Below are 16987 nucleotides of genomic sequence, written 5' to 3'. Positions count from 1 at the left end.
TTCTTTAGGTTGCCTTTCATTTCACTGTTTCTTTTTCTGCACAGAAGCTTTTTAGCGTGATGTGGTCCCACTTGTTGATTTTTGCTTTTGGTCTTGTATCAAAAAGTTTTTGCCTAGACCGAGGTCAGGAAGCTTTTTTCTGATCTTTTTTCTAAGTGTTTAACAGTTTCAGGTCTTGTGTTTAAGTCCTTAATCCATTTTGAGTTAATTTTTGCAAGTGGTACAAGATAGGGGTCCAATTTCATTCTTTTGCATGTGGGTACCCAGTTTTCCCAGTACTGTTCTTTCCACATTGAATATTCTTGGCTCCCTTGTCAATCAACCTACTTTTTTTTTTTTTTGCCGAACTATGATACACTTTTACCTAAAATATTAATTGCAGTTCTTACCACTCTTCAGAGAAGTAGTAAAGCTAGATATGGTCTGAGAAGACAGCTGAATTAGATCAAAGGAGTAAGTACCAAGGGCAGACTGAAATGATTGGGACTGTCCAGTATGTCAGAAAGGGTATTGCTAAGACGATCACAAACTTACTGTAACAAGTGACCCCTAAGATGACCCCTAATGATCCCCATCTTCTGATATTCATACCCTTATACAATCCCCTCCCCTTACATGTGAGTGTGACCTATGGCTTGTTTCTAAACTATATGACATGTCAAAGACAGGGTGTCACTCCCATGGTTACCTTACACTGTATGAGACTTCATCTTAGTAGCAGACTTGCACTAGAAACCTTTTCCTTGCCAACTTTGAAGAAGTATGTTATGAGACAACCTGTCGAGAGGACCATGTGGAAAGAATTGCAGGCAGCCTCTAGGAGCTGAGCATGACCCCCCCCCCTTCCCACCCCAACCCCACCAATAACCAGCAAGAAGCTGGGCCCTTGGCGGCCATGTAACCACAAGGAGATGAATTCTGGCAGCAACCTGAATGAGTTAGGAAACAAAGTCTTCCCCATTTGAACCTTCAGATGCGGATGCAAGCCCAGCTGACACCTCGATTGCAGCCTTATGAAACCCTGACTGAAGACCCAGGTAATCTGCGCCCAGACCCCAGGCCCACAGAAAGTATGAGGTGATTTGTTTGTTGTCTTAATCTACTAAATTTATGTTAATTTGTTACACAGCAATAGTATATCATTTAATATTACGATTTTATTTTCTGATGTCAAAACAGATTAATATCAACAGTTTCATGTGATTTAACTTAATTAGGGAATAATAATAATTTCAGTTCGGTTCATCACAGAGCCTTCAAGGTGGTTACAAGCCACACCTCCACAAAAGTGCAATTCAGGAAAAATGGTGGCATTAGCCATAGTCCCAGCTGCTGCAACTGGCTGGAGCCTACAATTGATATTCTCATCATAACTATATCACTCAGAGTTCAGTCAGAGTTCAGTCATAACTATATCACTGAGCAGCTCTGACTTATGGGTTAAGGGAATTATTATAGGAGTGGGCCTCACACAATTGTGGAGGAAGCTGGGACAGTGAAGGTCTGAAAGGGAAAAGGGCGGATCCAGAGGATTTGTCAACCAGTCAACCTGAGAAACCAAGCACACTGAGCTACAGAGGGAGGCTGTGAAGGGTGCACGTGGAGAGTGTTGGGTCCATGGATCTGCAGGCAAGCATCTGGTGGTGGTGGCCTGGGGCCACTGTCATCACCAGGGCTGCAGTTGGGAGGGAGAGCTGGACGCAGAGCAAAGGAGAGTAATAGTGAGCTAGGACCCACAGGTACTTTTGTACCTGCCTCTCACCACATTTATCTATGGAGACTTTCAAAGAGTCATGGCTGCTGCTTCTGCCTTCCAGATCTCACACATTTCTCTTTGGCCAACTTTAGCTTGGAACCATACAGGGATGGAGATTGCGGGAAACAGGTCTAGCTTAAGCAAGTGGAAACATTGTGGAACAGCATAATCTCCCTTTTCCATCTCCCAATCTAGATTTCCATCACCCTTTGCCAGTACTTTAGCAGGTCTAGGTAGCCTGCCAGGCGAGGTGACTCAGATCTTCATCCCAGAGGTATCTGAGCTCTAGTTGCTTTATCCATGGTTGCTGCAGTTGCCCAGTCTTCATTATCACTGGGCAGAGACGACACCACAAGATGCCTCAGTGAACCCCCTGGATTCCAGGTGAACACCTTCCTGCCCTGTTGCAGTGCCACAAACTTAGACCCTGGTCCAGCACTCTCAGGATCTTCTCCCCAAGCCTCCCTCCCAGAACAGGGCCTGCTTTACCCCTTAGGCTGTGATTACGGGTGATCAGATCCTGATCAGTGGCTTGGAGGTAGTAGTGAGAGGGGACAGGAGCAGGTTTGAAGAGGACAAGCATTACCTGCAGGGACCTCACAAGAAGAGACAGTTGTCCTCTAACAAGGAGTTGGAGCTGCTTCTCCCAACCAGGAAAGTTCAGGCAAATCTTAGGGTCTAACATTGCTAGCTTATCCACCCAGATAACCCTATTCTAGATTTCTGTGTCCAGCAGTTCATATCAGGACCCAGATTTTATTACAGCAGATTTGCCCAAGCTTTGCATTCAGGTCTTTTTCTGTAGCCCTGATATCCTTAAAATTAAATCTCGAGCCGGAGTTTTGGTAGTCTGCCCCACTAGTGACGAGTTCATAGCTGTTTTAGAAAACTTAAACCTTTCAGCAGTGCTCAGTGCGGATTGTAATACCGAAGGGAGGGAGACAGTGGGAAGCTCTTCAGTAATTGATGTGCGAGGTACTAAGGATATGGACAAAGATGGTGTTAGGAATGGAAAATAATGCTAATTGGAGAGAATTTTGAAGGGAGAATCAGTAGGACACATTGACGAGCTATACATACGGGTTGAAAGAGGGCGGGTCGGCACAGCCGAGTAAAGATGCCAGGCTAGAAGAGCATAGTGCTGCCGGGCATCGGCCTCCTAATAGTATTTAAAATAACTCAAAAATCAGGTGGGACTATTCCATCCTATATGTGAGAAGGTGATCCAACACAGGGTGATAAGTGAGAGAATCAAGAGTCAGTGATAGAAATGCCTGAATTCAAAGCCTCTCTGCTCTTTCTGCTACTTCACGCGTCCTCACTTTGCTCTTGTTTCATAATTCCTGTCCTTGGGGTTTGGAATACAGGTGGGTAGGAAAGAATTGAAGCAACTTTTCCCCCAAGCCTATTTGCACTTGAAGTCTCATTTCAAACTCTGGTGCCACAGAAGAGTTGGTGTGCCTTCTCTAAGGCCAGCCTTCTTGTAATCTATTGCAGGCATACCCTGGAGATATTGCAGATTTGATTTCAGACCAATGCAATAAAGGGAGTGTCGCAATAAAGAGAGTTGTCATCTTTTTTTATGGGGAAGGGTCTTGCCTTCAATTTGTAAGAAATGCAACATCTGCGAAGCACAATAAAGCAAAAATGCAATAAAACGAGGTATGCCAGTATATTTTATGTTGCATGGCAAGCTGTAATGTCCTTCCACAGTTCCTTCCCTTTCTTCCTTCTTGCCTGTTTCCTTCTTTCTCTTCTCACCTCAACTCCATATGAAACTCCGAATCTGGAAGCTGCTTATATGTTTATTTCCTGATGCACATGAGCCAGTGAGAAGGTTTCCCGCTGGTGCTGGCGAAACAAGTGTGAGGGTATACCTAAAATAACAAAGAGTATGAGGGTGGCAGTAGAGACAGATCCTGGCAGTGTATTCATGGAATCTGTCAGCACTGAAGCTTACTTTAGTTATCAGGAACAAGAAGAGAAAAACAAAAATGTTGATAATAAAAACAGCAAGTGGTCATATTTAACATGCAGCAGTAACAACCATTTGTATTACTAAATGTCAGGTTAATTTGTTTTGCTTCTTTATATCTCTGCCTTGATCATTCATGTTATGTAGCTCAAATTTTTGAAAAGAGGCATTTTTGCATATATGAAGGATTAGAAAAAATATTCTGGTGAGAGAACAGAATAAAGGATCTGTTAAATGAGGTTGTCACACTAGCAAAAATAATTGTAAGAAGTTGACTTCATACCATCTGCCAGTCTCACAATGGTATTGTTGAAAATCTACCTGGGCAGAATGCATGGGCACCTTTGAGCCATTAAATGTCTCGGCTTTGGCTACAGGTGAGTTTTTCTGTTAGACAAGGAAATCGTTAAAAACTTTTAAGTTCATCCAAAAAGTTATATGGTTTAGTAGTCAACCATTGCTGTGTAACAGACAACTGGAGAATGCCAGTGCTGTGTATCAATGCACATGTATTTCTCATAAATTTCCAGGCCAGCTGAAATCACACATTTAAGTTTGCAGCAGTTGGGTCACTCTAGTTGCCACTGTGGGTCAACAGGGCTGAGTTGACTCTGTTTCCAGTGCTGTTCGTTCTCTTCCTGGGACCAACAAGCTGTCCACAGTATGTTCTTACTATGACAGTGGCAGAGGCAAGAGGGCAAGCCCAATTCCTAAAAGTACTTTTAAAGCCTTTTATCACATCACATCCACTAACATTTCATTGGTCAAAGCAGATCTCCTGGTCAATTCCAAAGTCTTGGGGCAGAGATGCATACTCAACCCCTGGGGCGGTGGGGAGATCAGGAGGCTCATGGTAGTGAGTGTGTCTGAACAGTAACCTACCACATGTGTATAATAGTCTAAGCTCTAAAGTTCTAGATTAAAATGATAGTCATTCTGATTGTGTCATGTAGTTGTCTTTAAAGAAACATGAGATGTTTACTGTTTTATCCGTCATTAGGAAGTGAGTCAAACTCTATGGGGGGGAGAAAAAGGAAGAGAGAGTTCCTTCTGAAAGTTAATTAGTACCAAGTGGGAGGAAACAAAGTTGACGTTCATATATCCTGAAACTGGCAAAGGGAAAAGAATTTTAGACAGAGCAGTGCTCTTCGAAGTGTGTCTACAGATGTTCATAGCAGCATTATTCATGGTGGCCAGGACATGGAAGCAACCAAAGTGTCCTGCAACAGATGATTGGCTAAAGAAGCTGCGGTACATATATACAGTGGAATATATCACTCAGCCATAAGAAGAGATGAAATACTGCCATTTGTGACAATGCGATTGACCTTGAGATAATCCTGCTGAGCGAAATAAGCCAGACAGAAAAAGTTGAAAACCACATGATATCATTTTTATGTGGGATGTAAACCTAAAAGCAACAAACAGGACAAACAGACTCATGGACATGGACAATAGACTAGTAGTTACCAGAAGGGAAGGGGGAGGTAGACAGGGTAAAAAGAGTCAAATATGTGGTGATAGAAAGAAATCTAACTGGGCGGTGAACATACAGTGTGATAGATAGATAGATAGATAGATAGATAGATAGATAGATAGATAGATAGATATAGATATAGATATAGATATATGTCTTACTGTTAAATTGTACACCTGAAACTTACTGGATTTCATTAACCAGTGACACCATAAAAAAAGAGAGAAACAAAGTATGTCTACAGGGAGATAAGTCCAGAAATTGAGAGTAAGCATTTAGAAACTTTTGTAGCAATTGCTACAATATTCAAGCAGCATTTTTACTGAATTTTTGCTGAGGTATTAATCCATGGCAGATTAGAAATTTAAAAAGACAAAAAACTGTTCTTTGATCTGCGATAATTTGAGACTAGCCATGATAGAATATGGCATTTTGTTGGATGTGGTTCCATAGAGTAGTGGTTAGCACGTCTGCTTTACATGCAGAAGGTCCTAGGTTCATGTCCCAGTGGAACCACGGTCTATGGTCCACAGCCATGCCACCCTGAACAAGCCCGATGTCTGATCTCAGAAGCTAAGCAAGGTCGGCCTGGTTACTACTTGGATGGAAGATCATCCAGGAAGAGCAGGTGCTGTAGGCATAAATAATTTTTTTTTAAATATAGCATTTTGCTCACTAGAAATGAATACCTGCAGTACATGTAAGTGGACCTTCTGACTTATACATAGGTCTTCTGAAATTTAAGTTAGTACCACTTTGTTACCAAAGAATCTGACCATCTTTTAGTGTAGCACTGTTTTGGAGACCTTCAAGCCTGGTATAAAATTTACCAAGAAATGGCATTTTGTGAAGCCTCTTTGCATCTCACTTTCTGGCTTTCCCTGCCAGCATCCCTTTGGCCTCGCTGCTGTATTTACATTTTCATTTTGTTATCGATAACCTTAGCAAAAGGCAAATTACCGCTAATTGAAATCTTTTACTGTAATATGAAAATATGACAGTATTAGATAAATCTCTTTAAACGTACACCAAGATTCCTTTTTTTTTTCCCTGCCTAATTGTCTTCCTTTTACATTTGTGAGTAGTTAATATCACCATGTTTGGTGTATTTATGGGGTGCTTTTCTGTTCATAAGAGAAGTGAACAGAAAAGTGAACTTCTAAAGAGAGTTGATTACCGGAAGGCCTAAGTTTAGAGGCACAGAAAGGTCGGGGAGGGGTAATTCTTAGAAGGGGACGGAAGGGTACCTTTGGTTAAGTATAACTTGTTTTTTTTCTAGTTGTATGATCTTGGCAAGTTAATCTTTCTGAATCTTAGTTTTATCATCTGTAAAGTGAGAAAAATAATACCTTCTTTGAGAAGTGCTAGAATTAAATATTCTAAGTTAAGCACAAGCTTGGTACATAATAAATTTCAAAAAATGTTAGCTATTGTTTGTTTTTAATTATCTGATAGGTGTCAGGCACTGTAGAATGAGAGATAAGGTAGGGTGTACCCCAAAGGAGCCAGTAGAGGATGTAGACAAATGTATCAGAAATATAAAATAGTGTGAGACTTTGATGCTATTACAGAGAGAAACACAGGTTGGTTCCATGAGAACTTTTAGGTAGGAGGAACACCTGACCTGGGTTTTGGAGAGCAGGATTAAATTAGGCTTTTGAAAGAGGCAACATCTAAGCGGAGTCTAAAAGTTGTGAGGAGTTAAGGAGAATTCAGAGCATTTCAGAAGAATGTAAATAACATGTAAAAATGTAAACAACCTAGAAGTGAAAGGATTTGATGTAATTCTAAGAAATTGTAAGTAATGCAGTATGACTAGAGAGTAGATAGAATATGAACAGGGATGGGGCTGGAGACGTTGGCAGAGGCCAGATCGTTGAGAATAAGTGATTTGGATTGTATCTTGAAGTCATTTGCAATCTATTGCATAATTTGTTACATATCCAATCTACATTTTCAAAGATCATTCTGGCAAGTATTCAGAATGGATTAGAAGGAAGAAAGACGAGATGGGAATTTTCGTAAGGCTATTTCAATAATGCAGGAGAAAAAATCAGATTCTGAAACAGGCGGTAGAGATTCAGTGGAGGGGATGGATTCAAAATAAGATAGAAAAGTCAGCATTTGATGGTAGCTTGGATGTGGGCTTTGGGAGATAATAATATTCAGATATCTGGTTTTGATGATGGGGAGATGAGATATCCTTCATTAAAATGGATTTAAAAAAAAGTGAGAGGGGGTACTAGATTTCCCAGAGGAAATGAATGACTTTTATATTTAAGATGTCCACAGAATATCCACGTGGAACTCTCCAAAGGGAAGTTTAAGGAGTGAGTCTGGGAGTGAGGGGAGAGCTCTGGACTGGAAGCGTAGACTCGAAAGCCATGGGATGCAATGAGAGTTAAGGCCATGGAGGCAGATGAATCACCCAGGAAGGCGTGCAGTAGAAAGAGCTGTGTATTCACAGCGCTTGGCAAGTAGGTACTCCAGAATGTTTGAATGAAGGAGGAGTGTCAAAGGGACAGTCTCATTTAAAGCCCATGATAACTGTGAGTTAGGAGTATAATCCAGTTTTACAAATGAGAGGATTTCAGGCTCAGAGAGGTTAAGTAATTTGCCCAAAGTGGCTGCTGCTACATGGTCAAAGTAGGATTTCAAGTCCAAACTGTCTGATTTCAAAGCCCATTTTTCCCCTGCCACGTCGTCTTTGTAAACCTCAGACATTTAAATATATGCTGTTATCATGAATTCTCCCTCCTTTACCTCTGCCAACACTCCGGTTTAGTAGGAATGTGAACATTCTTTTAAATAACCACTTTTTCTCTAATTTCCCCTCCTTCATTCCTGAACATAGCTATCAGATTGCCTTTCTGTCAGATTGACGCATCACACCCAACTCTAGTCCAATGCCTGCTTTAAAACAACAGACTGACAGAAGTCCCCCATGGCCTACTGCAAGAGGCCTGTCCTCAGCTTGGCTGGCCTTCAAGGCCCACCATAAAATCATGAGAACTGTTCAGAACTTTTTCATACTTCCACTTCTCATCAGCACATACTCATGTGTTTGGGTATTGTTTACATGCACATTTCTTTGTGGTGGTCTTGCTGTTCCTTATAAGGATTTTATTTTAATGTTTAAATTAAAAAAATATTTAGATTACATTACTCACGTTTACTCTGTTGTTTTTCTACAAATGATTTGATCCTTTTGATGAAAGCAGCTTAGATGCCCTCTGACCTTAGTTCCATATCCAGTGTAGGAGTTCTTTGTCCTCTGTCCCTAATGTGGTGAGCCAGCCTTTGCTCCTATACTTTTCTGGAGGGAGCCTTTTTTTTTTTTTTTTTTTGAGGGAAGGAGAGGAGAGCAATTCTAATTGCTAGAAATTTGAAATTCAAGATCGGAAATTTTTTTTAATGTTGAAGCAAAATCCCCCTTTTAACAGCCATTCGTTTCCCAGGACCTGCCCTTGGAACAACAGAGAAGGCAGCTATCTTCTTTGCCTTATGAAGGTCTGTAAGACATTTAAAAATAGTCCTTATGTCTCTAAGCCAAATAATCTTTATTTTGCGCTTTTCTCCTGTGACAAGTCTCAAACTCTCTACTGTTCTTCTGTCCTCCTCTGAGAAGTTCGGAGTTTTGTCAGTGCCCCATCCAAAACACAGGGAACCGAACAGAACATAGCACCTATAGGAGAGCACAACATAATTCCTCTATTAGGACTGTTTGTATCTTAAAAGCTGGAGATTGCTTCAGCTTTACAGCAGCCATGTCACATTTTGCATTCACTAAGTTAAAATACCCAGATATTATTTTTACATAAGTGGTAGTTAAGCTAGCTCTCCCCTATCATCTACTATGCAGTTGAGTTTCTTTAAATATAGAACGTTCTAATTTTCCTAGTTTTATTTCATGTTCATTTTGACCCATCATTTTAGCTAGCTACGATCATGTTATCCAGTGTGTTAACTGTGTTTCCCAGGTTTTCATCTGAAGATTTCGAAGCATACTTTCCACATCTTCGTTCAAGTTCTTGATAAATATTGCAAAAATAGAGACTCCTCAGTCCATTCCCTGAGTTAATCAGGGCTTCTTACAAATGGTTCTGTTAACCATTGTTCTGTCATCCATCTACATCTCTTCATCTTATCTGCAAAGATCTCATTCGTACATTCACACAAATTTTTATTTAGCACTTACCATGTGCTAGAAGGTGCTAGAGATACAGTGAAGACAGCAGTCTCTCTCGTGGAGCTGAAAATCGAAGAGACATCGTGAAGTTAAATGCTTTGCAAATTCAGGTTGCACAATTTTCTCTGATACTTTCCTTATCTGGTACCGTACTAGAAAAGAGAATGAAACATTAGTTTTGCAGACTTTATATTGGCTATTAATGATTTCGTATCACCTGAAAATGGGATTTATTACTTTTCTCTCTTCACCTTTCATGATTTCACAATAACTTTGAACACTGGAAGTCTCTGGAGTTCATTGATATACTTTGTTTTGGCTCTGTCTTCTAAAGCTCTGAGCTCATTAGTCTATTTAGCCACGTTTTTGTTGGTAGTGGTGGTTGGTATAAAGACCTCTTTTTTTCTCCCCATATTTTTAGGGCCCTTTTTTTTTTTTAGTAAACGTAGTTATGAAGAATTTCTTCCACCTTTAGCCACTTTGCCTTCCACAATCTTTGTCATTCGGATTTTACTTATATTTTACCTTTATGTTTTGAAGTTGTCTTTCCTAAGGAAAATAGCTGACTAGTCTCAGATTTTATTCTTTTTTTGGAGCCCTTAAGATGCCAGAGTCACTTTCTCCAAGATCTTGGTCTTTTTCACTTAAACTACTTATTTATTTTTAATTTACCAGAATTAATCCCAGCTGAGCATAAAACTGCAATATTTTGTCTATCCTGAGGGATATAAAGTATCAAAGTTTTTTGTTTTTGTTTTCGTGTTTTGGAATGATACCAAGACCAAATGTCCTTCTAGTTCACAGAAGATACCCCATTTGTCTTCACGAGTAGACTCTCTTATCACTCAGATGTCATCCATACTCTTCCTCTGACTAGCCCGTTTCTACAACTCTATCATTTCTACCAGCTCTTCTTTCCCCTTTGGTCCCGTGTCCTCCACTACAGTGTGTTACTCAAATTGTTAGATTCGCACAAAGGTGTTTATTTTCCTAAACAGTTTTGAGGATTCCCTGCCTTCTCCTATGTATCTGTCTCTATAGAACAGCAGATTTCCTAGAGATGTCGTTATCTATTGTTACCTGTTATTGCCCCATCCCACCAAGTCTTGGTGATTTCCATGAGATTTTATTTATCTCCTTGCTCTTTTTTACAATTGCTACTTTTAAGTATAGTGTCTAACACACTAATGTTCAAAAAGTAATATTTATGATTAATCTCAAGAAGTATTTGCCTTTTCTTTTAGGCTGTGAGGATATCATTGCTGAGAGCATCTCATTAGATACCTTAATTGCCATCCTCAAGTGGAGCTCTCATCCATATGGCTCTAAATGGGTGCACCGACAAGCTTTACATTTCCTCTGTGAGGAATTTTCCCAGGTCATGGCTTCGGATGTTTTTTATGAACTCAGCAAAGACCATCTGCTTACTGCTATCCAGTCTGACTACCTACAGGTAATCATTTATACACCTCTCAAATTCATTGTCATTCATATGTGCACCGAGAAACCCATCTGTAATCATCCTCCCTTGTCGTGAGATCAGCTTGCCCAGGAATGCCCTCTTCACATTCGCACAACAAAGCCTGCTAGCTTTCTAGCCCTTTGTGCACTCTGCCGCTAGGACTCAGTATTGTGAGCCAGCTCAGGTCCTAACCAGCCACACCATAGGCGTTGAGGCAGCAGGCAGGGTCAGAAGCATAGCCCAACAGCGATTTTCTTGGCTTTCATTAATAGTAGACTTATGATACCAGTTTCTTATTTTTGGTGGAATATTAGATACTTAGACTGTAGATAGTAGCTTAAGCTATACAAAGTAAGAATAATAATTTACAATCCATTCAGATGCTCATAAAAACTCAATACGTGTGTTCTGCCAAAGTGTAATAATGTTTTCACCTACTTATTTTTAATCAGAAGCAGTTTTTAGCAAATTCTGTGCCCTTGACTTATTTTTTCATCTAATTTGTAGTTAAAACTAACAGTATATTTAAAATATTACAAAAAATATTTTCAGATAAAGTATGTTCAAGCTTAATTTTCTTTTGCAACGGTTTTATGAGTTTTATGCTGAAAATTGTACAACAGTTTTAATGTTATGAAGACATAAAAACCCATTGAGCCATTTCTTGTTTATATTTGTACTAGAAAAATTATAAAATGCTCTATCTCAGTCAGAAATGCAGTGAAGAGTTAAATTATCCACTTAGCATCTGTGCTTTTCCTTGTATACTGCTTTGATTGCAATACAATGTTGTCATTTGATTTAGTTGATCAAATGTGGGATTTGATTTATTTAGGATCTGTGTTTGCTAATCTTGTTTTACTGTCCTGATACAGACTGCATGCATTATGGGAGTTAGAATCCGTCAGTTCTTCTCAGATTATTGTCTTTAAAAGCTTTACATTTCTTCTTAGAAAGTAAAAACCTTAGCAGCCTAGATTTGCTCTAAGATTTTAGATAAAATACAAAGAACTGAGGGACACATTACAGTTTCACAGATTGTGCTTACAGGGTCTTTCACCAATCAGTAGTATAGCATACCTGTGGAGATTGTAGCTTTTTCTACCAAAACAAGTTGCTATACTTGTTTGTTCTGTTCCTACAAGAGATAGTAGCTGCTTTGTATCCATATACTTTTACTTTTATTTACTTCCATCTTGTCCCCCCAAAATTTAAGGCAGCTGTATAGAGACCACATAAAATAAATTTAAAATAGGTGAAGAGAACAGGATAAATAAAAAATAAAGGTGGAAGTAAGAATTAAAATTTTATTTGGAGCCAAGAGTGAGGTTACTGGACAAAACCCATGTAGTTCAGTCTTGCATATTCGCTGTTGATGGACTGCAGGTTTAATGTGAGTGAATATCTCAAACAGCCAGTGTAAGGAGTGAAATGTGGCAAGTTGCAGACTTTATTAGGAAAGATCATTAATGAAATTAACCATTTACCTAATTTCACCAAAATAAATATAAACTATTTTTTATTATAGGCAAGTGAACAAGATATCCTTAAATATCTGGTTAAATGGGGAGAGCATCAGCTGATGAAAAGAATAGCGGACAGAGGTAAGCTCAGAAAATAAGCTTGCGCAGTAAGTTTTCCCCAAAAGCTGACTGGCATGCAGCTACACGTCAGTCTTGACAGTGGCCACTATTGCCTAGTGAAAATAAAAATCTTTACAACTGGCAAAATTCTTTAGTGGAGAGAGTATACTTTCTTAGAAATAAATATACCAAAAAATTATATTTTGTAACTTTAAAAGGCAGTTTGCTTTTAATGTTATCTATGTGCTTAATATTATATGTTGATTGATTTACAGAAGTAGAATGAAATAAAAATTTTTCATTTAAAGAAGCGTTACAATGCATGTTGTTGTTGAAAGTATTCTAGAGTTCGATAATGGCAATGAGTACACAACATTGTAAATGTATTAGAAGCCACTGACTTGTACACTTTAAAATGGTTAAAATGGTGAGTTTTATGTTATGTGAATTTTACTTCAATAAAAAATATGTGACTACCTCCAAAAAGCATATTTACTGTTTTTTTTTGTTTTTTTTTGTTTTTTTTTTTAATTTTGTGGAAGGTAAAAGAAGAATGCTTTTGAATGGCCTCCAACTGCGGATACTTTAGGCAAAATAGAAGCATCATGTGGAGCTGGGCTCAGCTTGGGAGCTCACGATTCCGTAGCAGGCTTGTTTATGTCTCGGGTTAGCCCACCCACCTGTACTCCTTCCCTCGGAGAATACTGTGTTTCTCTATATAATGAACCCAAATCAAAACATTTTAATTAGAAAAATTAAATACAGATTTTCCATTCTTGTCACTTCTCAGTAGCTTTATTGGGATGTAATTTACGTACCACCAAGTTCACCTGTTTAAAGCGTCCGAGTCAGTGGTTTTTAGTACACTTACAGAGTTGTTCTGCCACATGGTGAAATATATAAAAATATCAAGCTAAACAGCCTTCAAACCTTTTTATAGTGTTCCTTTAATACCATGCTCCCCAAGCACTAGGGAACAAAAGTAGTCTTCCTCTTCACTTTCTCCTAATTTATTTCTCTGTGGCCTACAGAAGCCTTTAGGAATTATCAGATTTGAATTTTTTTAGATATAATAACCCCTACTATTAATTTGGGACATTTTGGAAATGCCAGTATACAGTCTGTACCCTTTGCTTGCAGGTTCTGTATTTGCAACTTCATTTACTTGCTACAATTTATCGGTACCCTCAAAATCAGTACTTATGGTGCTTTCACGATGAGCATTTGCAGACATGTGCAGAGTGACAAAAAATTTGAGTCCCCTGATGCACGTGTTCCCACCTTCTTGTTTCCACTCTCATATTGTAAACAAGTGTCCTTTCACAGTGTACTTAGCACCATGTTTTTCATATCTTTATGGTTTTTGGGGGGTGATCTCACTGTTTAAAATAGCCTCCAAGAGGAATGCTTAGTACTCTCGCATGTTCCTAAGGACGAGAAGGCTGTGATGTGCCTTACAGAGAAAATGCATGTGTTAGATAAGCTTCGATGGGGTATGAGTTACAGCAATGTTGGCCAAGAGTTCAGTGTTAATGCATCAACAGTACTAATAAGGTGTCTCTAAACAGAAACATACGTAAAACAAAGTTATAGCTTGATCGGTTGACAAAAATGTCGTGACCTAAAAGCTCACTGGAACCTGACTCTGTGTTTCTTTTAGCAGTGGCTTAGTATTTGCTCATTAATTGTTCTTGGTGACTTTATAGAACATAACTACCCCAAGAATTGAGTGTATAATAATACTGCATAGTCATTATAGGTCATAGGTTTGTTCATTGATGTAAAGTTGGTAATGTCATTTATTTGAGGGAGATAATGAACATCCTTGATAAAATTTCCCTTAAAACAGTAGTTTTCAAACTGGATTAGAATGAAATCCTCTTCCATAGGAATGAGAAGGAAGCTAATAAGCAAATCAGGCTACATATTTGTTTCAGTCACCTTCATATATAAGGGTTCTGTCCTTACCTGTTACCTATTTGTAAGTTTTCTGTAAGATTTCATTTGAAAACAGGATGCCACTACTTTAAGAAAACTTTTTTTTGAAAAATAATGCCTTGTGTAAGTATGAAGCTGAATCATAGCAAGGCAAGGAAAAAAAAACCTGTTTTTTACTTCTGCAATAATTTTATTTGAGATGACTCCAGAAAAAGCTTAGCTTCTCAAAAACAATTATTTTACCCATTTATCACATGATTTAAGGGAAATTCCGGTTTGCAAAATATTTAGCATTTATATTAGTGAATGATAAAGATCTTTTTTTTAAGCAGAATAAAAAAGACAGCCCCCCCAGATGAAAGAAGATTAAAGATTCTCAAAATTTATGTAAATTTTCCCCACTTCGACACCATAAGCATATACGTACTTCAGATCTTTCCTTTTTGCTAACACTCAATAATGAAAAACCTTTATTCTCTGGTGTGGACAATGGAAATATATTACATGTCAGAGATCAGACAGTTTACTTATGTGCAGTAACATTCCCATATTATAGAAATTTAGGAGACTGTCATAAAAATCTTAAATAGGGTGCACTTCATTTTGCTGCTTTAGATGCTTCGTGATTAATATCTTGTTAAATTGCTGTTAAATAAATGGTAACCTAATGAGCATACTGATAACGTACAGTGACCAGAAATAGCATTTGCCCTACAATGTTCTTACTAGACTAAAAACTAGACACACAAATGAGAAAGCTTAAGGAAAAGCCCTTGGTCAAACTAGAGTTTAATAGATTTTAATAGATGGCCAAAGATATTTTTCCTCTGAGCTAGTATATGGAAAAGAATCCTTTATTCTTTAGCACAGAACAATCATAAAAGAATGTTATACTGTTGATACCATGCTTTTTCTCTGTTCAAGAACATCTCTCAAGTAAACTTCCTAAGATATAAACATTATTTATAACTCTTTTTAAAGCAGATGTACCTACGTATGAAAAATGGTACTGAAAGTATACTAGAGAATAAAGAAAGCCTTTCTCTGAAAATTTGAATTTGGCAACTTTTCATTTTGTCTCATAGAGCCAAACTTACTGAGCGGCACTGCTCATAGTGTGAACAAAAGAGGTGTAAAAAGACGGGACCTGGACATCGAAGAGCTTAGGGAGACCCTTTCTTCTCTCTTGCCTTTTGTGCGAATTGAACACATCTTACCTATAAACGGTGAAGTCCTAAGTGATGCAGTAAGTGTTTTTCTTCACTTATCCCTTTTGTGAAAAGAAAATGCACTAAACTGTGCAGGCTTTTTTTTTTTTTTTTAATCATTGTAAATAACTTTTACTAATAGAGTATTGTGAGATTGTAAATTCCATGAGGTCAGAGACAGATGTCTGTTTTGGACTATATGTATCCCCAGTGTCCTGTCCTGCACATGGCACAAATAAATGTTTGGTGGATGGGAGTCGAGTGGGTATGTCAGTCTTACTTTTGCAAGATGATAGTTTCTAAGGAGTTAATTCAGCCATTTATCAGTGTAGGTCAAGTATATCCTTATTTAAAAAGGAGAGAGGAGAAATTACCTTCGGAGACTTTTCAAGAACAGCAGTAAATGAGAAAGCAGGACAAAAGGCAGATGGATGGTTCAGTGTAAAAATGTGGAATTAATCTTATAACTAACTGTATTTCAGTTTAAAAAGTAATGGAGTTGGTCATGTTACTTTTATAAATTGTTTAAAGTGAATTTTTTAAACTAATAGAATTGTTCAAAGTAATAGATGGGAAAATAAATATTATAAATATTAGTTCCTCATACATTCAGTGTAATACTATAAACATAATAGTTTTTTTTCAACTGCACAGAAGTATTATAAAAGTCATGTGAAAAAACTCGATAAGAATTTTTTTTTAATTCTCTAAAAAGAACATAATTAAAGAGGGATGACTCTTCCAGAATGTAAAATATACTTTAAAATTCTAATATTTAATCTGTGATGCTAGCATATTAATAGGCAAGACAAAATAGCCTAGAAAAAGATCCTAATTAAGGATATTGATCTTATATTATTATATTAATACTACATTAATATTATGTTTAATACTATTAAACATAATAAACGAGCTATCACAAATCAGTGTGGCACTTGACTAACTAATGAGTGGGGGAGGGAGGAAATTTGTTTAAAGGTAAACCCTCATTTCATTTGCCCACAAAATTAATCCCTGTTAGAATGAAGAATTACATATTAAATTAAAACATGGAAAAACTAGAAGAAAATAATTAAATTTTTATGGAATCTCTGATTAGAAAAATGTTTAGTCTCACTAGTAATTACACATACACCAAAGAAAGCAAGATAAAACAGTAAGTTATTTTTTTACATATTAAGTCAGTAATTTTTGAGATAATACTACTATCCCATAGGGGGAGTGTAGCTGGTGCATTGGTAGCATTGTCATTAAATATTTGGAAATAGCCTAAATATCTAAGAACAGGGGAAATAAATTATAGTACAACTACTGAACAGAATACTTTCCTGCCCTGAAAAGAGGTTATAACAACTAATACAACAACATGGAAAATAATAAAATATAATTTTAGTAAGGA

General features: G+C 37.8%; 1 protein-coding gene across 9 annotated transcripts in view; it reads left to right on the top strand.

Moving 5' to 3' along the window:
• Window positions 1-16987, top strand: part of BTBD7 (BTB domain containing 7) — a 68187-nt gene that overhangs the window by 36204 nt on the left and 14996 nt on the right. For 4 of the 9 annotated variants that reach the window (XM_011373172.2, XM_011373170.2, XM_023538345.1 and 1 more), the window contains exons 4-6: window positions 10642-10850; window positions 12388-12463; window positions 15466-15626. In XM_011373172.2, the coding sequence (XP_011371474.1) occupies window positions 10642-10850; window positions 12388-12463; window positions 15466-15626 (446 nt within the window). Of the gene's footprint in view, window positions 1-973; window positions 1076-3253; window positions 3297-8651; window positions 8719-10641; window positions 10851-12387; window positions 12464-15465; window positions 15627-16987 lie in introns of those variants that run through there. The other 5 variants (XM_011373173.2, XM_023538349.1, XM_023538347.1 and 2 more) reach the window with 5 other exon arrangements.

This window comes from Pteropus vampyrus, unplaced genomic scaffold (assembly GCF_000151845.1).
Source record: "Pteropus vampyrus isolate Shadow unplaced genomic scaffold, Pvam_2.0 Scaffold219, whole genome shotgun sequence".
Lineage (NCBI taxonomy): Eukaryota > Metazoa > Chordata > Mammalia > Chiroptera > Pteropodidae > Pteropus > Pteropus vampyrus.
Note: the sequence above shows the minus strand (reverse complement) of the source record. Positions and strands in the feature narration are given on the sequence as shown.